This window comes from Enhydra lutris, unplaced genomic scaffold (assembly GCF_002288905.1).
Source record: "Enhydra lutris kenyoni isolate GAN:26980312 unplaced genomic scaffold, ASM228890v2 scaffoldscaffold17, whole genome shotgun sequence".
NCBI classification, from domain to species: domain Eukaryota; kingdom Metazoa; phylum Chordata; class Mammalia; order Carnivora; family Mustelidae; genus Enhydra; species Enhydra lutris.
Window position 1 is genome coordinate 48,583,968 of NW_019154101.1, and position 27,175 is coordinate 48,611,142.

At 33.9% G+C, this 27,175-nt stretch overlaps 1 protein-coding gene across 3 annotated transcripts in view; it reads right to left on the reverse strand.

Annotated features, from left to right (window-relative positions):
- Window positions 1-27,175, reverse strand: part of LOC111147784 (inhibitor of Bruton tyrosine kinase) — a 77,346-nt gene that overhangs the window by 17,274 nt on the left and 32,897 nt on the right. For 2 of the 3 annotated variants that reach the window (XM_022504013.1, XM_022504012.1), the window contains exons 16-24: window positions 26,928-27,029; window positions 24,076-24,193; window positions 20,677-20,737; window positions 19,791-19,912; window positions 18,020-18,132; window positions 14,002-14,150; window positions 12,058-12,221; window positions 10,661-10,753; window positions 10,059-10,202 (exon numbers count right to left, since the gene is read on the reverse strand). In XM_022504013.1, coding sequence (XP_022359721.1) covers window positions 10,059-10,202; window positions 10,661-10,753; window positions 12,058-12,221; window positions 14,002-14,150; window positions 18,020-18,132; window positions 19,791-19,912; window positions 20,677-20,737; window positions 24,076-24,193; window positions 26,928-27,029 — 1,066 coding nt within the window. The remainder of the gene's footprint in view (window positions 1-10,058; window positions 10,203-10,660; window positions 10,754-12,057; window positions 12,222-14,001; window positions 14,151-18,019; window positions 18,133-19,790; window positions 19,913-20,676; window positions 20,738-24,075; window positions 24,194-26,927; window positions 27,030-27,175) is intronic. The other variant, XM_022504014.1, reaches the window with a different exon arrangement.

Sequence of the window (27,175 nt, forward strand, 5' to 3'; positions counted from 1 at the left end):
ATGGCTTGTATCCATACTGTAAAAAGAAAGAACTCCTAGAGGGGTGCCTGGGTGGCTCAGTCAGTTAAGCATCTGCCTTTGGGTCAGGTCATGGTCCCAGGGTCCTGGGATTGAGCCTTGCATGGGACTCCCAGCTCAGTGGGGAGCCTGCTTATCCCTCTCCCCACTGCTTATTCTCTCTCTCTCTAATAAATAAAGTCTTTTTTTTTTTTTAAGTACTCCTAGAACTCAAAACTAAAAAATAAGTAGTAAAAGACAAGGCAATTTCAAAAAGCAAGCAAAAACAATTCGACTAGGCACTTCACAAATAAGGATATGCTAATGACCAATAAGCACATCAAACAGTCCTCATTATTCATCAGGGAAACACAAAACCACAATGAGAGGCTGCTGCACACCCACCAGAATGGGTAAAATTAACTGACAATACCACATGTTGGTAAGAATATAAAATAACCAATGCTCTTGCTGGTGGGAAGATAAAATGGTACTAATCCTATGGGAAAAGGTCTGGCAGTTTCTTAATAAGTAAACATACATCTTCTGTATAATCCAACAATTGTCTCTACTATTCATCCAGAGAAATTAAAATATGTACCTGTAAAAAGGCCCAAACAAGAATGTTAACAGCAGCTTTATTCATAACTGCCAAAAACTATTCAACAGGAATAAACACAAATTGTATACTCATACCTTGGAAGATACTGAATAATAAAAAGGAATAAATCTTTGGTATACACAAGCCAGATGAAACTGAAAAACATACTGAATGAAAGAAGCCAGACAGAAAAAATTACATTATGTTTCACTCTCATTATATAAAGTTCTATAAGATTTGAAACTAATCTGTGGTCAAAGAAGAAAAATCACGAGAGTGATTGACACTGGAATGGAGGAGGCAGCCAGGATAAAAGAGAACTTTCTGAAGAAAACATCCTGGAATAAGGGTAATGCTCAGCAATTTATTAAAAAGATAATAAACAATGACTAAGCGAGGTTTTTTCCAAGGAATGCAAGGTAGGTGTAACAGTTAAAAAAAATCAATATAAAACATACATTAACAGGAAAAAGTAGAAAAATCTTTTTTTTTTTTTTTTAATTTATTTGACAGACAGAGATCACAAGTAGGCAGAGAAGCAGACAGATAGAGAGAGGTGGAAGCAGGCTCCCTGCAGAGCACAGAGCCCGACGTGGGGCTCGATCCCAGGACACTAGGACCATGACCCGAGCCGGAGGCAGAGGCTTTAACCCACTGAGCCACCCAGGTGCCCCGAAAAAGTAGAAAAATCTTATAGAAAAGGCCTATGATCCATAATATGACCAACAAAAGGCAAAGATCTGAATATGTATCCCAAAGATATTAAAACAGCCAATAAGCCCTCGAGAAATGTGAAATAAACCACACCTATTAGTAGCTAAAATGAAAAAGATTAAGGGTACCAAGTATTGGAAAGGATATGTAACAACAAGAATTATCACTCACTGCTGGCAGAATATAAAACATGACCATTTGGGAACACTGTTTAGTGCTTTTCTTATAAAGTCTAACATTCACTTAACATATGATCCAGCAATTCCACTCCTAAGTATTTACCCAAGAGAAATAAAAACATGTCTATTATGAGTTATACATAAATAATAACTTTTTTTCATAAAAATATACTGGAAACCCAGTATTTCTCAACAAAAGAGGAAGAAATTACAGATAAATGCAACAATATGGATGAAGCTCCAAAACTTTAAACTGAATGACAGAAAGCCAGACATAATACAGAATATAACTGTACTTATATGCCATTTAGGTAAAGTTTGAGAACAGGCAAAAACTAAGTTATAGTGACAAATTTCATCAATGATGGCATAGGTGGAGACTGAGAAAAGGTACTAGAATGATGGAAATATTTCTTTTTATTTTCATTGGGGTGGTAAATACACAGATCATACATTTGTCAAAACTCCTATACACAAAATTAATAATGCATTTACCATATATAAATTATTCCTTGATAAAGTTACTTTAAAAAAAAAATAGAAAAATAATTCTGAACTCCTTCCCAAATGACTAAAATAAAGCTAAAAAATGCCAAGTTTTGGTAAAGAGGTGGAGAAAGTACAGCTCATACACCATTGATGAGACTGATCTGTGACAGCCACTAAAAATGAATATATGCATATCTTATGATCCAGTTATTCCTAGTTATATACCCAACAGAAATACAAAAGTACTTCAACAAAGACATGAACTAGAACATCTATAGCAACACTAAGCCTAATAGTAAAATAACAAAGATACTCAAATGCAAACAAAAGCTGAATGAGTAAGTTGCAGTATATTTACACAGTAGAAATTAGTACTCATCAAAATATGAATGAGTTTCATAAATATGCTGAACAAAAGGAAGCCAGACATAATTCTATTGGTATGCATTAAAAGAAAAATCTATGGAAAGAGAAGTCAGGATAGTGGATGATAAAAAAGATAGTAGATTGGTGCAGGGGGAGGAGACGTAGAAAGGTGGCAGGAGGGGACTCAGAAGATGTTAGTAATGTTACTTCTTGGTTTGAGTGCTGGTTGCATAGGATGTGTTCAGTTTGTGAAAATTCAACCTATACACTTATTATAACTGTACTTCTAAGGATATATTGTTTTAATAAAAAGTTACTTAAAATGCAAACCTAGGGGCACCTGGATGGCTCAGTGGGTTAAGCCTCTGCCTTCGGCTTGGGTCATGATCTCAGGGTCCTGTGATCGAGCCCTGTGTCGGGCTCTCTGCTCAGGGGAGAGCCTGCTTCCCCCCCTCTTTCTCTGTCTGCCTCTCTGCCTACTTGTGATCTCTGTCTGTCAAATAAATAAATAAATAGAATCTTAAAAAAAAATGAAAACCTAATTTTATATTGAAAAAATAGAGGATATAAAAATTAGGTTGATCTAAATACACAAAATGAATCACACCCACACAGATGTAATACTTTGATAATTAGTTGAAAGTGAAATATATTTTAGAATAATACCAAAAAACAGGCAAAAAATTAAAAAATCTATACAGACTAATTCAGCTTTCAAAGATTTGCTACTCAGATTTTTATAATATCAATCGCTTAATTCAACAATCAGTGTTGTATTCTACAATCAATGCAAAAACAATTTGCAGGATAATAGAGTTAGGCATATAAGCTCTGTTGCTAGGCTGACTGGGTTCAAATTTTAGCTCTGACCTTGGGAAGTTAACTTTTGTGTTTCCTCATCAATAACATGAGGTTACTAATACCATCTCCATCATCATAATGGCTGTTATGAGGATCAAATTGTTAATTTATAAAAAAATACTTAAACCAGTAGCTGATACAAAGAAATGCAATGTTAAGTCTTACTATCAATGATTTTCAGAGCATTTAACAAAACTGTGATCTAAAAGAAAAAGGAGACAATGAGAACAAGGAAGTTCTGACATGAAGACATATAATCAGTTATAACAGGCTTAGTATCTCTTTCCTTCTAAAGTCTCAGAAAAATAACTTTTAAAAGATAACCCTTAGCTACTATTTAATACACTAGAACTACATCATATCCTTAGCATCATTTTCAGAATCCTTAACATTAGAGTCAAAATTATAAGCAATAATAATGTAAATAATTTCCATGCCTAACTTTAATTTTTTTTTTCTATTTTCTTTACTCAAAGAACAAAGTGGTCATGTTACTAAGTGGACACAAATGATCACTGGATTAATTCCCAAAAAAGTTAAATTCATACTGGCAAGAAATTATAAAGTCCCATACCTAGATTAAGTTCATAAACTATTTGAGATAGCCCATAAAAGACCAAGGTCTTCTAAAGTCCTGTATTTTATCTGAATAGCTCATTTGTACCTAACTCGGATCTAATTACCAAACCATATTTGCAAAACACTTTAACATGCATCATGTCATTTAATTCTTCCAGTAACAATCCTAAAAGACAAGTATTTTTATCATATCCTATGTTTCAAAGAGGAGTGAAACTAAAGTTCAGGGATCACCAGAGAGAAGGCAGAATTGGGATCCAAATCCAGTTCTTAATGATCAGAGAACTCCTCCTTTATCTAGTCTACCACTGCCTTCAGTAATAAATCAAGGCAACACTTCTTATGAAGTGCCAAAGATAACACAAATAGTAAGAAGATACTGATGATTCACACTTTGTTTTGTTATCATATGAGCTAAGCATCCTGTGTAACAAAACAGTAACTTTTTTTTTTCTTTTAAATTTTATTTATTTGACAGAGATCACAAGCAGGCAGAGAGGCAGGCATAGAGAGAGGGAAGCAGGCTCCCTTCTAAGCAGAATGCCTGATGTGGGGCTTGATCCCAGGACCATGACCTGAGCTGAAAGCAGAGGCTTTAACCCACTGAGCCACCTAGGTGCCCTCAAAACAGTAACTTTTTACCAAATTTCTCAGTAAACTTCTACCAAATTGCTCAGTAAAGATTAGATCATTACAAAACATCTCACGTAAGATTTTTCTAAGAAAAAAGAAAAGTTCGCCAAAAACTTAATACATGTTAAGGAAATCAGTTAATTGTGTGGCCACATGACAAATCAAGTTACAATTTATTAAAGTATAAATGGCTAAATGTTTCCTGCTTTAACTCAGTTTCAGCTTCTTAATACCCCTGTGAAATCGGTACTGTTTTTAGCTCTATTTAAGTATAAGGTAAGTAAGACAAAGAAAGATTAAGTAACTGATCTAAGTTTATTTTGCTACCAAATAACAGATCCATATTTAAACTCAAACAAGGCTCACTCCAGAACCCTAGGTTAATCACAGTATATACTGTGTCCACATATAAAAGTCATTTGCTCTAAGTAAAACCTTAAATCACATCAGAGAAACATGACCTACCTAGGTATTCATGCTAAAAATATTTCTTCAAAAGGAACTTACCTGACTTGACCATGAAATTTTTCCATAAACACATACATACATAAAACATAAAAAGTTGAACACATATACTGAAGAATCATTCCCCATTTCCTTAAGTGCTTCTTCCTCCCAAAGCACACATACCTAAAGGTTTCTATTAGCAAACTAGGTAACTATGGTGCATAGTATAACATTAGCAATTTGGGAACACTGCTGGCCAATGTTCTTGACTGAGAATCCACTCAATGTCTCTAAGTATTCATGTTTCTAAATACAGAAATTTCACAATGATCTATAAAGCACAAGTTGTCAGATTCATCCTAGGGGTAATTTAGAGACTCCTATATGTGGTAAATGATACATACTTTTTAAAAAAACTTTCAAAACTTTTTTTAAAAAGCTACTGGTAGTATCTCCTTGGGAATACATGTAAGTTAACAGTCCTTATAAAATACCTTAAACTCAAATGTTCATTAATCATGCAATCATCTATAGAATGACTTACCAGATTTCTATAAATGAGTTCTATTATTCTTTCTACTGATCATGCCATAATTTGAAATAGTGTCTGATTTCCCATGATTTTGCTTTCTTAACTCAGGCTCTGGCTATTTTCCATCTTAGCAACCACAGTAGCTTTATGAAGAAGCATTTGTAGACATTTGTAACCACATAAAAAATTGAGATTTTATTTCTCAGCTAAAGCAGCCCTGAAATTTTAGCTTTAATAAATAAAATTTTTAGCTCTAAAAGTTAAATAATTGAATTAGTTTATAATTTATGGGTTACCTCTACATGGAATTTGGAAGAATTTATATTCATACATCAAGCCAGGCCACAAAGATTATGCATTTGTTCACTCAGGATAACTGGTAAGAAATGTATTATTTCTCTAAGTAAAACAGGTGATAAAGAAAAGTGGCCAACTCTTATATATACACTTGGTGTTTTCACATTAGATTTAAGTTCAGCTGATCAGAACTTCATTCTAGTGCAAGAACCAGTTATCTTTAATACATATTACCACACCTAACTGTAGACAGCAGGAGTACAACTATATATTATGAGACATATAAACTAGGTGAGTGAATCTGTGAACAAACTGGTGAAAATCCCTCCCACAATCAGAAGCAGATTTACAGGACTAATTCGTGATTTGCTAATGAACTGTATCTTAACCTTAATATTAAGATAAATACAGCATAAAAACATGTTCTACAAAAATAAAATTGTGTCAGAGGATTCTTCACGATGATGAAAATGCACCTTTGAGAAATATCTTTAAAAACTTTTATCACTACAGTATTGAATATACTCTATATATACACTACTTGTAAATCACATTAAAATGCTAATTTTAATTTTATAATTTATTCACAGTATAGTAAAGTTTAAATTCTACCAACTTTCTTTAGACTAACATTTACATGGGATATTTGCAGGAAAGCAAACCTATTCTATTTTTTAATTTCTTCAAGCATATATTACATGTATTTATGCCCTATGTGTGCCATTAACTTATAAAATGTCCATAACCAAAATATATATATACATATATATATATTTTATATCCTTATTTTATATATATACAATTTTTTTTTAAAGTTTTATTTATTTGAGATGGAACATGAGAGACAGAGAGCACAAGCTGGGGGAGCAGCAGGCAGAGGGAAAAAGCAGGCTCTCCACTGAGCAGGGAACCCAATGCAGGGCTCAGATCTCAGGACTCCAAGATCATGACCTGGGCAGACACTCAACTGACTAAGCCACCCAGACACCCATATATAATTATTTTTATGTACATACTGGCACATATAACTTACACACATATATGTTATCAAGTTACCTCAGCCCACTGTTTAATGAGTACAAATGAAAGAAGTTTATATATTCAGAAGAATTTAGCAGAAATGAACTTTAAAAGAAACTTCAGATACCAAAAATAGTCTTAAGTCATAAGAACATAAATGATTAATTTTATAACTCACTTTGATAATTCAGAATAAAATTAAGTTTATTTGGTATCCTAAGATCCATAAAACTGCTATTGATTGGTGTATATTTTTTAATTTTATTAAAGTATAGCTGACATACATTAATTAATTTCAGGTAGTCAACATAGTGTTTCAATATTTATACACATTGTGATCACCCACCATAAATCCACCATCTCTCACCAAAGTAGTTACGCATTATTAACTATATTCCCTATGCTACACATTGTATCTACGTGTCTTATTTTATGACCAGAAGTGTGTTATTTTGACTGTTTAATCCTCTTCACCTTATCCCAGCTGGTAACCACCAGATTGTTCTTTGTATGTATGAGTCTGTTTCTGTTTTGTTCATTTGTTTTTTAGATTCTACATATAAGGGAAATTATATAGTATCTGTCTTTCTCTTTCTTATTTCACCTAGCATAATACCTTCTAGATCCATTAATCTTACACAAACGGCAAATTTTCATTCTTTTACTTTTTTTTTTTTTTTAAGACCTCATTCTTTTTAATGGCTCCTACTCCACTTTATGTATATATACCACATCTTTACCCTTTCATCCATCAATGGTACTTAGTTGTATCCATAACCTGGCTATTATAAATAACGCTGCAATGAACACAGGATTCTATATTTATCTTTTCAAATTAGTGTTTCATTTTCTTCATATAAATACCAGAAGTGGAATTGCAGGATCATATGGTAGCTCTATTTCTAATTTTGTGAGAAGCCTCCATACCGTTTTTCATAATGGCTGTACCATTTTCATTCCAGCAACAAGTTCCTTTTCCTCTATAGCCTCACCAGCACTTGTTATTATTGTCTTTTTGACAACAGCTATTCTGACAGGTGTATGGTGATAGCTCATTGTGGTTTTGATTTGCATTTCTTAGATGACTAGTTGAACATCTCTTCAGGTATCTGTTGGCTATCTCTAGGTCGTCTTTGGAAAAATGTATATTCAGGTCCTCAGACCATTTTTTAAAATTTGGTTGGGTTTTTTTGTTTTGATATTGAGTTATAGGAGTTCTTTATATAATTTGGATATTAAATCCTTATCAATCACATCATTTGCAAATATCTTTTCCCAGTTAGTAGGTTGCCTTTTCGTTTTGTTGGTTTTCTTTACTCCGCAAAGGCTTATTGGTTTAATGTAGTCTCATTTGTTTATTTTTGCTTTTGATGTCCTTGTCAGAGGAGACAATTCAAAAAAATATGTTACTCAGGGGTGCCTGGGTGGCTCAGTTGGCTGAGCATCGACTCTTGGTTTCAGCTCAGGTCATGACCTCAGGGTCATAAGATTGAGCCCCATGTCAGGCTCTCTGCTCAGCACAGCAGAGTCTGCTTAATATTCTCTCCCTGTCCCTTTGTGCCTCCCCTGACTTGTGCACACACATTCTTTCTCAAATAAATCTTCAAAAAATATTGCTCAGACTGATATCCAAGAGCTTACCAGCTAGTTTTTCTTCTAGTCCTCCTAATCAACCATCTTCCCTAGGATCTTCTTCTACTTTTTGTTTTTAAATAATGAAACTGATTAATAGCATGGTTAAAACTATATTACTAAGCCCAAAGCTTCCTCATGTGCATAGTTCATTCTCTCAGACTGCAGTATAGTTAGTGTCCTGAGAACTGATCCAAGAACTTTTGGGGACTCTTCCATACTTTAGGGAAAACACAATTCAGTGTTCCCACAAACTCTACAGAGGCAATGACCAAATCAGTCTACCATATATTTTCTCATATATAGAAGTATGCAAAAAATACTGATGAATTAAAACATTCTACTAAACTAATTCTCTCAAATTTTTCTCTTTACTTGGGTTTTCCCACCTCTTAGTTTACCTTCTTTTCTGTGATCATGCTTTAGATCTACAAGTAGCTCTGACAGACATTGATTTAGTCCATTTGGTAGCACCCAAAATGAGCTGCCACGCTTTTCAAAGTAACTTACATTTGAATTAGGAAAACTATTATCTTATAAGTAGGAAAATGTGGCATTAGAAGCAATGAAGGGGGGGCACCTGGGTGGCTCAGTGGGTTACCCACCCAACCTTTGATTTCAGCTTAGGTCATGATTTCAGGGTCATGAGACTGAGCCCCGTGTACAGCTCTGCACTGAGCCTGTAGCTTAAGATTCTCTTTCTTCTTCTGCCCTTCCCCGCTTCCCCACCCCATTCACTTTCTCTCTCTCTCTCTCAAAAAAAAAAAAAAAAAAAAAGATAATAGTAATAATAATAAATAATAAATAAAAGAAGCAAAGAAAGGATTCCCTCCAACAAAGGGTAGACTCCAAGACCCTCTTCAGTCCTTATGAGGAAATGGGAGTTCAATGAATCTCTTGCCCTTCACACTATCCATATATTTTTCCTCTAGAATTCCTTTTTAGTTTTTAATGATATAAACTACAAAGAAAAGGGAGGCTGGAAGGGAAGCAGGAGGTACAACCTATATTATATACCTCAAATTGCTAGCTTACCTTTTTGGAGATTATTCCTATTAATCCTGCCATTTCAGGTAAACTCTAATGGAGTAAACTTAGAGCAAGTAAATACCCCTGCTTACAAGTGATGATGAAAGCCGTAATTATAACAATATAAAGATATTCATGATGTATCCAGAAGGACAAAGAAATTAAGGTGGTAAAAAAAAATTGTGTTCATCTAATTTTTCTATGATATATATTGTTTCTTAAAACAAACGAAAAAAATAAGACTGCTTCCTTAAATTACTTTAGCTATACACACTAATTAGAATACTAAGAAGTTGGGCGCCTGGGTGGTTCAGTAGGTTAAGTATCTACCTTTGGCTCTGGTATGAATGAGCCTCACATCAGGCTCCCTGTTCAGTGGAGAGCCTGCTTATCCCTCTCCCTGTGCTCCTCCCCCCAGCTCCTGCTCTCTCTCTTGCTCTTTCTCAAATACAAAAAATAAAGAAAGAATACTAAGAAGAAATTGTATCTATGTACAAAAAATTTTGGAAACCATGATGTAAATATCAAAACAAAAAATTACTATACAAGGTCTAATTTTTAACTTAAAAGCAAAGAAAGGAATGACATATTTGAAAAGATGGGAGGGAGACTGAGAAGCCAAGCACTACCTTGCAAGCTAATGCGCAGATCTCTGTTTATTTTAATAGAATTTAAAGCATACCATGCATTCGCTGGTTTTGGAGTTTTTGAAGGAGCAGGTGAAGCTGTTTCCATGCTATTCATTCCTGAACTGTTTTCTTTGGTAGTCATTGCAATCATTTTTCGTTGCTTCTGAGAAAGTTTAACTCCATGAGAAATCACTTTGCTAGAAATTAAATGAATTAGCATTAATTTCTACTTAATGAAGGTTATAGGTAATTATATTGCTTTCTGTTTATCTGATATGATTTTACTATTATTGGATCAAAATGGCCACAAGATTCAACAGAGACATTAACAATTTACACTATCAATAATCAAATAATAGCTACAAATGAGCCTTCCTACTAATATATTACACTTGCATCAAAAATATCTACAATGATCATTTTAGAGGCCTATTTTTGACAATCAACACCATATTCCACAAGAGCTGGACTATCAATCCAACTCAATCTTTAGCATATATTTAAGAAATGTTAAGAATGCCTAGGAAAGAGATTATAATGTGAGTTAAATATCAAATATAAAAAAACAAAAAAAGTCCAGTAGGCCTTTCCAATTCTTTAGAACAGAACTATGAAACAACACAGTCTTTCCTTTTTTATGATTTTTTTAACCAACCCCAAATTTGTCTTTGGTGTAGCTCCACATTTTTGTCTACTTTCTTCAATCTGCATGATGGTTCTGAGATCCATGACAGGAGGGCTGATAGGACTAAAATACATATAAAAGGTACTTTACAACACAGTTCTTGATCCATAAAGTCCAACCCCCAAACTTCACTGAAACTGTAAACTATAAATAAGATTGATAATAAGATGATTAGGTTTGTCAGCTATGGCCAAATTCTAAAAGGATACTCTGAATGAAAGCTACTTTTATGTATACATAAAACAACTAAAATGCATCTGAAATCTAACTGAAACTCAAAAAAAAAAAAAAAAAAAAAAAAGCCAAGCAAGAGTGATTGATTCTTATCCAACTCACACAGAAGTAATCAAAGTTATGCATAAATTCTTATCCTTTAAGATGAACAGAACTTGTAAATTATATTCTTTTTTTTTTTGCAAATTATATTCTATTTTTAACAAAAGTCTTACTACTGTCTAATGTTAACAGCAAAAAATTTAACAGTGAAGCTTGGGAGTGCTCAATAATATTAGAAACCCAGCTGAGGGAGTTAATACTATAATGAGAAAAAAAAATTCTACAACCTTTAGAAACAGCCAATCTATTTTGTTGACATTACCCCAAGCGAATTAGTCTTAAAACATATTTAATAAAACAGTCTAGTTCTGGTCTTCCAACTTTGTAAAATACAGTACATTTCAAAATAATTACATAAATATAAATAATTGTGAGTCATATATATATAATTATATAATATATAATTGTGAGTCAATTAACAGTTTTAGCCTATGATAAACCATAGTAGATAATATAAAAATGAAGCACAACTCAATAAACACTTCAAAAGAATACTGCATTCTAATTATATCTACTCCAATTTAAAAAATTGACTTTTCCAAACAAAAGAAAAACATGGATTTAATATAGGCAAGTCAAAGCACAGTGTAATATTAAATTAATGTCCTCTGAAAAATATTAAATGAATGTCCTCTGAAAAACAATACATTTTGTGAGAACTTAAATACCCTTTAATGTGCTAAAAAAAAAAAAAAGATAAAGTAAGCCTACAAATGACAAAATAGTATATATTAGTTAAAACTCCCATTCAGGAAGACTATCAAAAAAACAGCTATTAAATCAATACATCTAGATATAGATATCTCTGTGTCATGTAGTATTTGCCAGTTTCCACAAATGACAGTACAAAGGGAACTAAATTCTGGGGAAAAAAGTGCTTATTTTAGCTGGCTACTAATTTGTATGCATATAGGTAATTTTCTGTGTATTAGAAATTTGCATTAATACTTGTAAAATGTGCTTCATTAAAATTTCCACTGGACTAAAATGAATATTTCTCAAATAGGCACACAACAAAACAAAAATCCTACCTGAAAGACCCAGCAACCCAACTTAAAGAGCTTGTAGTATCAATTCTGTTACTTGGAATGGTCTGTGGAGCAGATACATTAAGAATTGGTGATTTTTCCCATGGTTTTAAATCTTCTCTAGAATATGTAGGAGGTATACCATTAACATACGGTTTAATTTTCCCCTGGAGATAAAAAAAAGAAAAATTTAAAAAATGAGTAAGAGCAGGCCCCTAGTATAGTAGCTAACATATAGTTGGTACTTAATAAATATTGGTTAAATTATATGAAAGCATAATATAACAATAGTCATCCAGCATTCTTCTAGTTTAGTACCTTAACCAATTCTCAAAACTTATCAGTGAATATAACCCAATTATCATGAGCTTTGGGAATAATCTTTGGGGAGTAAGTTTGCACATTAAATCCCTATTAACATTAGTATTAAAGAAAAATGTTAATGAAGTTGTTCAAATAAGTTATAAATCAATAACTTTAAAATTAATGTCCATGACTTTTATGCCGAACTTTCGTTTTGTTTCATATTAATGTCATATAATTCACTCTGATTAAAATTAAAGTTAAATAATATTGACAGCTCAAAAGAAACCCTGAAAGAATTGCCATTACAGTAGGTCAAAGAAGTTATTAAAATGGCTATTTCCATTGCCAGGATAGAAGATTATTGCCAGACACTGACAGCATGCCTTTAATCTTCCTTTTAAACCTCAATTGTCTTCTACACCACCTTGAGGTTAATATGAATTGCCCCCAAACTTCTATACTACACGCACACAAAAAAATAAAAATAAAATTTTAAAAACCACGTTAAAAAAAAAAAAAATCAATCCTTGAGGCCTAGAATACCAAGAAGAATGGGTAAATTTTCCATTGTCTCATAAATTTCTCAAAGTCCTAATAGTTCTATGGAGGTCTAGGGGTTAGAGAAAAATGACTGTATCTAATAAGTTAGACACTTTCCTTTCCTGTAGATTAACAATTATGGAATAAATGGTTAAGATACATCTAAAAAATGGCCTCCCCAGAGTTTAACCAAACTAAAATTCTGCAGCATAATGTCAGTTGTGCTAGAAAAGGAGAACTCCATTCCAGATTGTATTGTTCCTAACAACATGATAGAGGAAAGAGACTATGTGGAATTTGAAGTTAGGCTTACTTTCAAAATTGTTTTAACAGTTTGTTTGTTTTTTTTTTAAGATTTTATTTATTTATTTGTCAGAGAGAGAGAGCACACAAGCAGGCAGAGTGGCAGGCAGAGGCGGAGAAAGAAGCAGGCTCCCTGCCGAGCAAGGAGCCCAATGCGGGACTTGAATCCCAGGACTCTGGAATCATGACCTGAGCCGAAGGCAGCAGTTTAACCAACTGAGCCACCCAGGTGTCCCTTGACAGTTTTTTTGACAAGTAATTTAGCTATAAATATATTTTTCCATAGGTCTATACAGTGTTGCTATATTTTACATCAACATTATACTTTAATTGCAGAAAGAGGATTAGAAATATAATGTCATAAAAGGCTTAAACTGCCATTAGAATCTTTTTAAAATTTTTTTTTTTTTTAAGATTTTATTTATTTATTTGTCAGAGAGAGAGAGAGAGATCACAAGTAGGCCGAGAGGCAGGCAGAGGCAGAGGGAGAAGCAGGTTCCCTGCTGAGCAAGGAGCCCGATGCGGGACTCGATCCCAGGACGCTGGGATCATGACCCGAGCCGAAGGCAGCCGCCCAACCAACTGAGCCACCCAGGCATCCCTGCCATTAGAATCTTTAAAACTAGAAACATAATGCAAATTTGAGAAAACTAATACTACAAATATTATATATTTTTTTTTATAAACCAGCCAGGACAGTATTTTGAAGTTAGAGCAAACAATTATAAAAAACTAAAGATAAATTGTCTGTAGATCTAAAATTTGAAGAAAACAGTACATTAATAAATAAAAGCAAACCTCGAGTTTTTCTGACTGAAATCCTGCTGTGAAATCAGGGGACTGTAAATCTCTAGGACTACCCACTCCGGCATAGCTTCCTTCAGAGTCTGATGTCAACAGTTCTGGAAGAGATTCTGCAGAATTGGTCTTACCAGACTTTAATAATCCTGAAAGGTAAAATTTTTAAAAAATATTTAAACACATATACATTAAACATGTATATTACATTCAGTGAACTAAATAGAGCTAAAAACTTCCATTTATCCAGAGATTTAATAACATTTATATTATATTCACTGTATCAAATCTTGACAATTCAAGCTAACTGACGAAAAAAATCAGTTAAAGTAAAAAACTGAAATGGAGAAGACTTTAAAGAACAGTTTCAGCCATTTCAATTATATTCAATTACACAGCAATATGTCTCCCTGACATATCTGGTATCTGTATTCAATCATACATCAGAGTCATTTCAGATGTAAAAAGGGGAAACAATAAACTTTTGTTTAAGCTCATGTGTTTTTTTCACATATTTCAATTGTAGTAGAATCTATATGAGGTAGCAAAAAAACATTAACACATATATGAGCTATAACCACAAGTAACTAAAAGTTTTACAAATGACTTCAAAATAAAATATATCTCTCACATATTCAAGTAAGTGTGTTTTCTTTAAAGTAAATCACTTTGACAATGCCTCTTTCATTGCTGTCACTGCTAAAATAGTTTGGAATCAACATTCAGCACCCCCGCAATCTTTTAAATGTTTTTAAGAGCACCAAATTTTTTTTAAAGACTTATTTTTAATTTCAGTGAGAGCAAGAACATGAGCAGGGAGGGCAGAGGGAGAGAGAATCCCAAGCAGACTCCACACTGAGCATGGAGCAGGACACAAGGCTAGATCGCATGACCCCAAGATCAATAACCAGAGCTGAAACCAAGAACAGTTGTTTAACCAACTCTGCCACCCAGGCACCCCAGCAGCAAATTTTTCTCTAAAGAGAGTATATTTAATGCCAGAATGCTCCCAAAGGTCAGTCAGAAATAAATCTAGTGAATAAAGGTGAGGTTTAAAGTGGCCAACAACTAATTTTAGTATAAAACATTTTCACAGAATGTCTTTTGTCTAATGTTAAGGATCAATAAAAATAAATTTACTTCCAAGTCTTTTTGGTCCTCAGTTTAAATTTTACCTTTAAGGGGCACCTGGGTGGCTCAGTTGGTTGAGTATCTGCCTTCTCTCAAGTCATGATTCCAGGGCTCTGGGATTGAGTCCCACCCACATGGGGCTCCCTGCTCAGTGAGGAGCCTGCTTCTCCCTCTGCCTTTCTCCTTGGCATGTGCTCTCTCTCTCACTCTTTCTCTCTCTCAAATAAATAAAAGCTTAAAAATTTAAATAAATTTGACCTCTAAATCATCATCTGCTTTGGCCACAAAAAGAGTAGTACAGCACAAAGAACACAGAGCTGGAATTAAAAAAATAAATCCTATTTCTGCCTGTCACTGCCTCAAATCACTTAAGTTTTCTGAGTTTGTTTCCTCAGGTTTAAAGGAAGGGACATAAACTAGGTCATTATTAATGTCTCTTCCAGTTATGAAATGCTAAGATTCTAACACATGTGCTAATAATATCACAACTTAAAGCAAACCAAATGGGGTGCCTGGGTGGCTCAGTCGGTCAAGGTGTAAGACTCTCGGTTTCAGCGAGGTCAGGATCTCAGAGTTCTGATATCCAACCCCATAGTGGGCTCCATGGTCAGCATAGAGTCTATTTGTTCTTCTTCCTCTCCCTCTGCTCCACCCTCCCCTCACCCCCCACTCATGGTCTCGCAAATAAATAAATAAATAAATAAATAAAATCAAATATCAAGTCTTTTAGGTGACTTGAAAAATCACTAGTTTCATGACTGTCTCTCCATTTATTCCATCTTTCCATCAATCCACCCATGTGTCCTTCTAAGGACTAGAGGTAACTCATGTAACACAGAGAACACAAAATCACAGAATTTTACATTTTGAAAGGTCCTAAAATAGGAATCAGGAGATGTAGTAAATGTGAAAGACCTATCTTCAGTGCTTCATCAATCAATTTAGGTATATGATCTTTTTTATATTTAGGTATATTATCCTTTGTATATCTTTTTGTGTTATCTAAAACTATTCTTGACATGATTTATCCTTTGAGCATTACCGAAACATCAAGTACCTCATTTGTACATCATGTTAAACATAAAAAGACATTCTTTCTTTACTCTGAATGACAACTCCTCCCCTCTCCCGACAGGGACAAAAACTGTGCACTTGAATTTTTCAAACTTACCTTATCAGGCTGATTGACTATGAAAATACTGCTTATAGAAATTGTACCTGTTTTATGTCTTACTGCTATAGACACACATATCATTTCTTAAAGCCATACTGCAGTCTCAGTATTTTATGGTCATACTTCCGTATTTTTATCTAAAGAAACTACTAAAATTTAGATAGTTTAATCTGGATCTAATCAAATGAATCTAGTATACCACTGGCCTGAACTTTTGAAAACAAAAAGATGTGAGAACTGCTGCTCTAGTTAAAAGAGACTAAAGAGACATTTATAAGCAAAGACAATGTCTATCTTCATAGAATACTAGATCTTTTTTAAGGTCAAAACATAAAAAGCTATAAAAACATTCTTGGACAATTAGGGAAATCTGGACAGAGATTATAATACTACATATTAGTGAATTAATGCCAGCTGTCTTAGATGCGATGATACTGTAGATGTGATAGTGATACTGTGGTTATGTAGAATAATATCCTTATTCTTAGAAGAGTCATATTAATATTAATTCACATTAAAATATCATGCCTACAACTTCCAAGTGGATCTATTAAAAATGTATAGAAGGTTTGGAGGATGAGGGAAAATAGCAACAGAAAGTCTGTAAGAAAAAGTAAACGTGGTAAGAGGTTAATGATACATCTGAATGAAGGGTATACAGATTTCCATTTTTCTTCATCTTTTTAGTATAAGATTTCCAAAATAAACAAAAATTTTAGAAAAACTAAACCTTTACTTTTAAACAGCTCACATAATGCATAGATATGAAATGTGTTATATTACTAGATTATAACCTAATGCACATGACATTACTGATATAAATGAAATTAATCCATGTGATAATAGTATCTGTGCCATATTTTGTATATCTCTAACCCTCTATGCCACTAGACAGAGTGGTCTTTCTAAAAACATAAACTTTATCCATTCACATCAGATGCCTTAAAAATCCATCAACTAGGGGTACCTGGGAGGCTCAACTGGTCTGACTCTTGATTTCAGCTCAGGTCATGATGTCAAGGTGTGACAGCAATCAGTGTCAGGGTTCTCACTGGGCATGGAGTCTGGCTGGTATTCTCTCTCTCCCTCTCCTGCTGCCCCTCCCCCATATCTCCATCTCCCCACCCCCCAAAAATATATATATAAATAGATAGATAGATAGATAGATAGACCTCCATCAACTAACTACCCACAGCCTTCAGAATAAAATTAGAATTCCTTAGGTTAGCATAAAATGCCTCTAAAATCTGACCAGTTTCCAACTACCACCCATATGCACATACCCTACATGGCTGGCTCAGCTGAACCACAAGCATAAGAAATGTACAGTTTTCTCTAGTGCCTCTAGTCTTGGGAGCATATTGCTGCTTTTGCTTAGTGTGTCTATTAGCCTGCCTCCTTTTCTTGGCCAATTCCTCATTCTTGAAGATGCAACTCACGTATTATTTTCCTCTAAGAGGTCTTCCCCGATTTCTTCAGACTAATATGGGCTCTTCTTTTGTGCTCCCAAAGCAAACTTCAATCAGAATATTTATTAAAATATACTATCATTTTCTGTAGCCTCCCTAAGACAAAGACTATTTTCTATTACAATAGGCTAACCCTAACCCTGGCAAGTGGCATACAATAGTATTTAATACATGTTAAATGAATTAGAGAACAGAGACATGAAAGATTAGATCAGGAAATATATCCTAAGATATTTTCACTAACCTGTGGATGGTGGACTCTGAATAACATCTGAAAGGTTATAACCTCCAGAACTATCTGAACGCTTACGTGGCTTCTTTTTTGCTTTTGTTTTTGCCTTCTTGAACAAACTTTCCCTAGGAAAAAAGCAAATATGAAATTCATTTTTTAGAAGTTACAGATTAACAGAACTATGTATTTTGAGCAAATGAATACATACAGCATTTTAGTCAAAGAACACAAAAAATATACATGCTCTAGTTGCATTTATCTATGTGGCCCAGAGCAAATTACATGTTTTAGTGAAATTCAGTGTGATAATCTTACTTGTTCTGGCTCTATTATTTCTGTGAAAGTTAGAAATAAGATGGTATAGGGCACCTGAGTGGCTCAAGTCATGATCCCAGGGTCCTAGGATCAAGTCCCACACCAGGTTGCCTGCTCACTGGGGAACCTACTTCCCCCTCTTCCTGCCTCTCAGCCTGCTTATGCTCTTGCTCGCTCTCTCTCAAAATAAATAAATAAAATCTTCAAAAAAAAAAAAAAAAAAAAAAAAGAAGATAGTATATAGGAAAATACTTTGAAAAGTAAAATAATCAGGTATCAGAAACTGCAAGTAACCCAGATGCTAAAGGGGTTAAAAAAAACCTCTGGAGGGGCGCCTGGGTGGCTCAGTGGGTTAAGCCACTGCCTTCGGCTCAGGTCATGATCCCAGGTCCTGGGTTCAAGCCCCACATCGGGCTTTCTGCTCAGCAGGGAGCCTGCTTCCTCCTCTCTCTCTGCCTGCCTCTCTGCCTACTTGTGATTTCTCTCTGTCAAATAAATAAATAAAAATCTTTAAAAAAAAAAAAAAAAACCTCTGGAACCCAAGACCAGTTTCTCAGTAAGCTACATGGTTAGTATACATAGTATATATATAGTAATTGACTTGAATGCCCAAAGATTTTAACAAGTCATTTATCAAGTAGAAGGAAAGTAATTCTGTAACCAGTTGATAATTGAGTCTAAGACGAAGATTGGAAATTCTAAACAGGGCTTGTTAAAGGGCTGGCCACACTACAGGGAGATAATGTAGAACCTGGGATATTTTGTTGGAGAATTCCCAAATGTCAGTCACTATAGGCCCTATCTCTTGAACCAGTCAAGTTCTCATAGAAAAAAATCCATAGTGCACTCTTCTTAGATTCAAACTCTCTAGAGAGCAAATCTTTCTGTCAAGATGGATGGGAGAGGCAATCACTTGGGTAAATGAGATTCAGAAAGAGGTCATTGCTCTATATCAGAATTTCTAAAAATGTTCTTTTCTGAATCTAACGACTCAACCTAATCTTCATAAATCTGCTACCTCTAATTCTTAAGCCTTTCTGGAATTCTGTTTTAGTCTTTTTTCTGTTCTAAGTCATTACTCTCAGCAACCCCTTTCCAACTTCAAAAACCATAAATCCTCTATTTTATCCTTTCCTGTTCTCTCTAGTGCAGTATGTCTTTCTTATTTATTATAATTTCAGCAGGATTTGGGAAGGTAGCTAAGATAAATGCACTTATTCAACCAGATTGTTAACTTGAAGGTTGTATTCCTTTTATATTTACAGTTAATTCTGTTACATCTGCAAACAATTATGCACTTATTCTCTTATAATAAGGCTAAGAATAAACATAAATATATACTTAAGTCAGGATTCTCCAATTTTTCTTTTTAAGCATGGAAGTGTTACTAGTGTAAAAGATTGGGGGTGGACAAAGGAGGAGGAGAGAAGAAAAGAATGAAAAGAAAAAAAAGAGCAACAGAGCTTACGAATAATTCTGTTCTAAATTTATTTCTTCTTTCAAAAAGATATCTCCATCTTCTACTTCCAAATAGCTAATATCTGGTCCATCTTGATATGGTGTAATGACTCTTCTATCCATTGCTGGAATCTATTAAAAAAAAAAAAAAGTGTCCCTTGTTAAATACAAAATGTATAAAGACTTTTTAAAAAAAAAATAGGTATATCCCACTTGTTCATACTGATAATGTGGTAACATTAACAAGGAAAAGTCTAGAATGCTTAATGACTTCCTACGTTCACGATAATGAGAAAAAGCTGGTTAGGTTCATTCATTTTTACTCTAAAAAACTGTCACCTTTTCAAAAAAGCTCTACTTTTTATCAAATACAAATTAATCTATTTCTTAGGGATCGTGTGAATCCACGTACTTTTACTGCCCTGACATTTGGTAAATTAATAACTAAAGAAAAGCTTTCAAGAACTTTCATTTATAAAGCAATTAAAATAATCAAAATTGAAAATATTTAAGGATAAAATTATCATACTAATCTGTGGGATCTGTAAAAAAATTTACATCCTCATTTTTAAAAGATCCTAATATGTTAGAATTCATTAGGAAATTACTCCACTGAGAAGTCTGACCTAATAATACTACTTTAGTTTGATCATATTATTGAAAAAAACATAAACCTTACCATTTTTCTTTTTTCCTTTTTTTTTTTTTAAGATTTTATTTATTTATTTGACAGAGAGATCACAAGCAGGCAGAGAGGCAGGCAGAGAGAGGAGGAAGCAGGCTCCCTGCTGAGCAGCGAGCCCGACGCGAGGCTCGATCCCAGGACTCTGAGATCATGACCTGAGCCGAAGGCAGCAGCTTAACCCACTGAGCCACCCAGGCGCCCCAAACCTTACCATTTTTCTATAAAAGACAGAAAGATCCTTCAAAACAGCTTCACTTAAAACATCAAGAGACCTAAAAAAACAAGATACAAAATTCTATTTTAAGACTTAAGTAACCTAATATTTATCAAGATTTTTCAAATATGTAGAGACATTTTACATTTCTAAATAAGCAACAGTTATTTTTTAAATCATTAATATGCCAGCTGCTATAAATTCTTTTTGGAAGTATGTATAGTTATATATTTCAAATAAACAGCAATCTTCAAGCATCTTCAATAAAACTCAACTCTTCGAAAAGATTTTTCTATCATTTATATTGTAGCAAAATAGCAACTACAGTTCTTCCTTGACATCCCAATAAATCCATCAAAAGTTAAAAATCTCTTAAATCAAAAATACACTTAATATACCCACTTACTGAACATCAAAGCTTAGCTTAAACTACCTTACACATGCTCATAACACATACATTAGCTTACAGAGCCTATTTTATAATAAAGTGTTGAATATCCTATGAATTTATTCATTACTGTATTGAAAGTAAAAAACAAGCATGTCAGTTGTTTACACCCTTGTGTTCCTGTATGTCACTGGCAACCGTGGCTCACTGCCACTGCCCAGGATCACCAGAGAGTATTGTACTACTTATCACTAGCATGAGGAAAAGATCAAAATTCAAAATTCGAAGGACAGTTTCTACTAAATGTGTTTCACTTCCACACCACCATAAAGCTGAAAAATCCTAAGTCAAACCATGGTAAATCAGGGACCATGTGTATTCATTCTCCAACTTTCCAACCTTTAGCTACAGTAGGTACACTATACTGACAGAACAATGGCCTAACATGATACCTTAATTCTATCTAGAACTATCACTGCATGACTTTGAGCAACTCAATTTACCTGTTTAGGCTTTAGTATGTTCATGATGCATAAAATAATGTTTGGACTAGATCAGCTGTATTCAAAGTAAAGTTCAAGGAACTCCCAAGTTCCAAAGAGATACTTCTAAAGCATCAGTGAAAACTTAAATCAAAACTTACATTCTAAAATATATTTTAACCTATCTTTACAAATGCAAAACAACTTGCCTAGTCAAATCTGTACCATAACAGTTCTTAACATTTTGATGATAATTAATCTGTTTTGGTACAGTTCTCCTTTTTAACATCTCTGTAAATATTTATTTACACCCTTAGGAAACACATATTTGATAAGGAATGGTTAAATTTGTACAAATCTTTGTTTTATGGCAAGTTATGCACACCTACTCGTGTAAAATTATACAAGTGATATCTACTAAGTGCCATTCTTAATGGTTCGCCTGACACACTTGTCACAACATAACAACCGAACAATGGTACTGAGACACATCATTTTCCAATATCATATCTTAGATAGATTTGGTGTCTGTTTTGTATTTTGATTGATTTCTTGTCTGAAACTGCATGAGCTTAATTTGGCAAGGCAAAGTTAAAAAAAAAACTGCTTTGATTACAATTATTAATGTAATGTCAGCAAAGAAATTTATTCTGAAACCTAGCCAGGTTCTGATACTAAAACACCAGAGGCATTTTAAATCACATTGCGAAGGGGCATCTGGGTGGCTCAGTTGGTTAAGCATCTGCTTCTGGCTCAGGTCAGGATCTTAGGGTCCTGCTACCAAGACCCATGTGAGGCTCCCTGATCAGTGGGGAGTCTGCTTCTCCCTCTCCCTCTGCTCCTCCCCCCACTTGTATGTGCTCTCTCATTCACTCTCTAATAAATAAAATCTTTTAAAAACTGAAATAAAATAAAATCCTATTGCCTAACATCCCATAACATTAATTTACATTTGAAAAGCATTTTCACAAAATAACAAAGCATTACATTGCCAAAACACTTTCCTCTGAATTTAACCCTATATAGCAATTATTAAGAACCTATTAGTGATTCACCTCTAAAAATCAGAACACTCTTATTTCAATCATATTTTAGAATCAGTTTCATTAAGATTATCCTGACTGTGAAAGGTGAGATATCAAAAATCTGTTTCCAGGGGCACCTGGGTGGCTCAGTCATAAAACGTCTGCCTTTGGCTCAGGTCATGATCCCAGCGTCCTGGAATCCAGTCCCACACTGGGCTCCCTGCGCATCGGGCTCTCTGCTCAGCAGGAAGCCTGCTTCTTCCTCTCCCACTCCCCCCAGCTTATGTTCCCTCTCTCTCTGTGTCTTTCAGTTAAATAAATAAATTTTTTTAAAAACCTGTTTTCATTTATAATAAATTATATAGATCAAGATTTTGATTTCTTGCAAAAAAAGGGTTCCTGGGTTTTCTCATCTGTAATATGAGGATATAAACAGAATCTACTTCATCAGTTTCCATGAAAATCAACTGACATCTGCATAGCACTTTTAGGATGCTTCCTGGCACATAGTATTAGTTATCATTTTATGGCTAAAATAAAATACACAAATAAATGATACTGGAGCTTGAAAAATGCTAAGTGCATGAAGAACTCTCATCTAAAACTTCCCCAGAACACTCATTTTTCTCACCACTGACTTTATAGTAATAAAAATTTGACCTTATATTAAAAACGGAATCTGTAAATTTATTTCATTAAACAACTCCACTAAAGATAATGAAAAACAACGGGATGAAGTTTCTAAGATCCGTCTAATTCTAAAATACCTATGACTCCTAAATTATTAGCATTAACAAATCTTTTCAATCCAAGTAAACATCAGTAATATGAAATACTAGCTTATAAAATAGGGTGTATATATTCAGCCAATTGTTTTATATAAAATGTGTCATTTCTCAAAGAATCATTTCATTACTCATTAATTTCAACATAAAGATTTAAATATTCATACCAGCTTCCAACAAACTAAACCAACTAAATTTTTCAGGCCATCTGCTGCAGCCTAAGTTTGACTAAAGAAGCAATATGTAATATAAGAAATATCCAAAGAGAAAAATGCAAAGAGAAAAGGAAATCAACCAGTAACAAATTTTTCACATGTTTACATGTGAAATAATTATGTGCTGTCTTAATTAGTATTATATATAGTTTCCAAAAGCCTAGGTAACAATTACATAGTAGTAAATCAGCCTAGACAAGCAAAGAGATATGCATACATATAAAGAATATACCGTAATAATATTTTCCTACAAATTTCCAATAAGAATGGAAGCTCTCTGTTGAGGGCAAGGATTTTGTCTGTTTTGCTCACTGATGTATCTTAGCAGTGGCTGGCATATATTAGGCACTCAAATATTGATGGAATGACTGAAATCCCTTACATTTTATTTTCTACAAAGCTGTAATTTATCATTATGCTTTTTTAAGTTACTAATATATCTGCTATCATGTATAAATAATTGCTTTTACAACAGTCATATAATGTATGCACCCAACCTACCTTGCTTCAAGTAAAGCAGCCATATTCAGTCCTATAAACTGTAAACAAGACAGTTTCAGTTGTTCAGCATTATACATTGCTGCAAATTCCAGTATCATAGCAGCATTCTTTAGGGTAACTACAAAGAAAAGATACTCAAAATGAGATGAAAGCCATGTTACTACAGCAAATACAATATACTTATTTTTAAAGTTGTCAGCTTTGAACATTAAGAACAAGAAAAACTGAAAGTAGTTTCTTGCCAAAATAACTTATACTAAGGCAAATTTAGAAGCTACTTTCCATCCCAGTGTGCCAAAGTAATTTTAAATGACTGGTTATGAGGAGAAATAAACACACCAAAAGAAAATCCAGATGACGTGTTACAGTGTCATCTGAAAGCAAACACGTAATAACTGACAAACTTCCACCTAACATTTTTAGAACAGTTTCAACTTCCATCGATAAATAACTTTCCTTTTCATTTATATAACACAGAATTGTTATTCTCTCTCCTATAAAACTAAAAAGATCTTAAGATTAAGATAAACTAGAGGCAACTGGCTGGCTCAGTCAGTAGAGCCTGCAACTATTATCTTGGGATGGGTTTGAGCCTATGTTGGGCACAGAGATGACTTTCAAAAATTAAAAAATAGAATATGCTTAAAAAAATAAATTTAAGGGAGCCTGGGTGGCTCAGTGGGTTAAGCTTCCGCCATCAGCTCAGGTCATGATCTCAGGGTCCTGGGACTGAGCCCCGCATCGGGCTCTCTGCTTGGCAGGGAGCCTGCTTCCCCCTCTCTCTGCCTGCCTCTCTGCCTACTTGTGATCTCTCTCTGTCAAATAAATAAATAAAATCTTTAATAAATAAATAAATAAATAAATAAATTTTAAAAAGTCAAGGTAATGTTAAGGGTAATTTTAAAAAAACACCAAGAGAAACTAATGAAATCAGTCTATAAAACATATTTATATTGAGTAATCCATCAGAATTTATGTGGGTGTATTTATACAAATACATTCTCTATATATTTGGAAAACAACTGCATTTAAATATCACTGTATTATTATTTATGCCAGTGCAGAATCTGGCATACTGTACAAAAGACTCTGGATTTTATTACAATCCCAGTAACTTTACATATGAAGTATCCTAATTTGCTAGAGACCATCTCAGAATATTCTACCTACCTAGCATGTAACTTTGGCTTCCCAAACCCCTCTATTCTTTATTTACTATGAACCAACAGAGGAACACAACTGTTTTCTATACTTGGCATATTCCACATTTGTTTTTCTTTCTTCCTTATAACTCCATCAAAAGGTACAACTGCAGTCAATTATGGTCTTTGTCCCACTCCTAACCAAACCTAAAGTTTTGACTAAATATGAACCCAAAGTCTCCCGTTTCATGAAAATGGATCATACAAAAATTTTAGAATTGGTAACAAGGACTGCCCTATACTAAGAGACCAGACTTCTGTTGAACCCTTCTCTTGCTAAGTTCTAGGATGATCAAGCTATTCATTTATAGGACAGTTGTGCAGCATAGGCCAAAAAAAATATCCAAGCAGTGCCAGGAAAGTCAATTGAATAGCTGAAAATATCTCCAACATGTATACTTTATTCCTGTTATATTAAAATAAAGAATGCAACAAACATTTCTTTTTGATAACCAAGGAGAAGATATTCCATAAAGCTCAAGAAAAGTAATTAAGTAAGACACTAGAGCTAAGACAAATTATCAGCAAGTACAAATTAGAAATTCTGACAGGAAATCACTTCATATTTCCTAAAGTGGAAATGAGACAATGAAGATGAACAAAGATAAAATTAGAAGCTTTTACATCAGGCTAAGAAAACCTAACCTTTATCTTAGAGTAAGCAATTAAAAATACCTAAAGAGAGAAAGACATATAATACTTCCAACAGAAAGACTGAATAAAAAGAGAAGTAGAGAGAAAGAGGACTTAAAAGATTACCATGACACTACACAGAAGGGACAGATATCAGTGAACTCAACTAGCAGAGTGACAGAATAAAAAGGTGGGGGGAAAGTGGTCAATAAATATAGTTAAAGATGCAGCAGTTCTGGCAACTGAAAGAATTTGGATGCAAAGAACAAAATAACATAAAAAACAGCTTTGGGTTTCAAAAGCTGAATGTTCAAAAAGACAGCAATACAATTAACTGAAATAATGACGTATTCAGGGACACCTGGATGGCTCAGTTGATTAAGCATCTGCCTTCCGCTCAGGTCATGATCCCAGGGTCCTGGGATCAAGTCCTGCATCAGGCTCCTTGCTCAGCAGGGAGCCTGGTTCTCCCTCTGCCTGTTGTTCCCCCTACTTGTGCGTGCACACACTCTCTCTCTCTGACAAATAAATAAATAGCATTTTTTTAAAAATGAAGTATTCATTAAATGAAATAATGAACAGAGAAAGAAATAAGAGCTTAAAAGAGAGGTGTTTTGATCAAATACATCAATGAGACAATTATATAAAAATTCCAGCAAATAATAACAGGTAGCTAAACACAGACTTACAGCCAAGACCAGGGCAAAAGGAAAAAATTTCTTTCAAACACTCATCTTTGAAATTTCAAAATAAATTTCCTAACATCTTCATAATTCAAGGTTTTACAACATTTCAAAAAACTTAACATATTTCAATTATAAGATGTACGTATTTTCACCTATTGACACATCTGAAATAAGAATGTGCTTACAATGACACAAAATAGCTTAAATGTTTTAATATTTTCCATGATTCAAAAAATAATGGTGCATTTTACCACAAATGGAATCATGAAGTCAATGAATAATCCTATACCAACCTGAAAACGTAGTAATACTCAAATTCAAAAGTACTCACGTTTCTCAGTTAATGCAACTTCACACATCCCTTTCAATCGAGTTATAAGAAGCTGATCAGCCACCACAAGAACACTACAAACAAAATCCACATTTTGAGATTCTAAAAAAAAAAGAAAACAAGCAAAACTATTACTTTGTAAACGCTATACCTAGGAAAAAAGCTCTCCAAGTAATTAAGACACAAAGAAAGAGGATTATGACTGTTTTCTAAATGTTGCAATGGCAACTCTGATAAATAGTAATAAT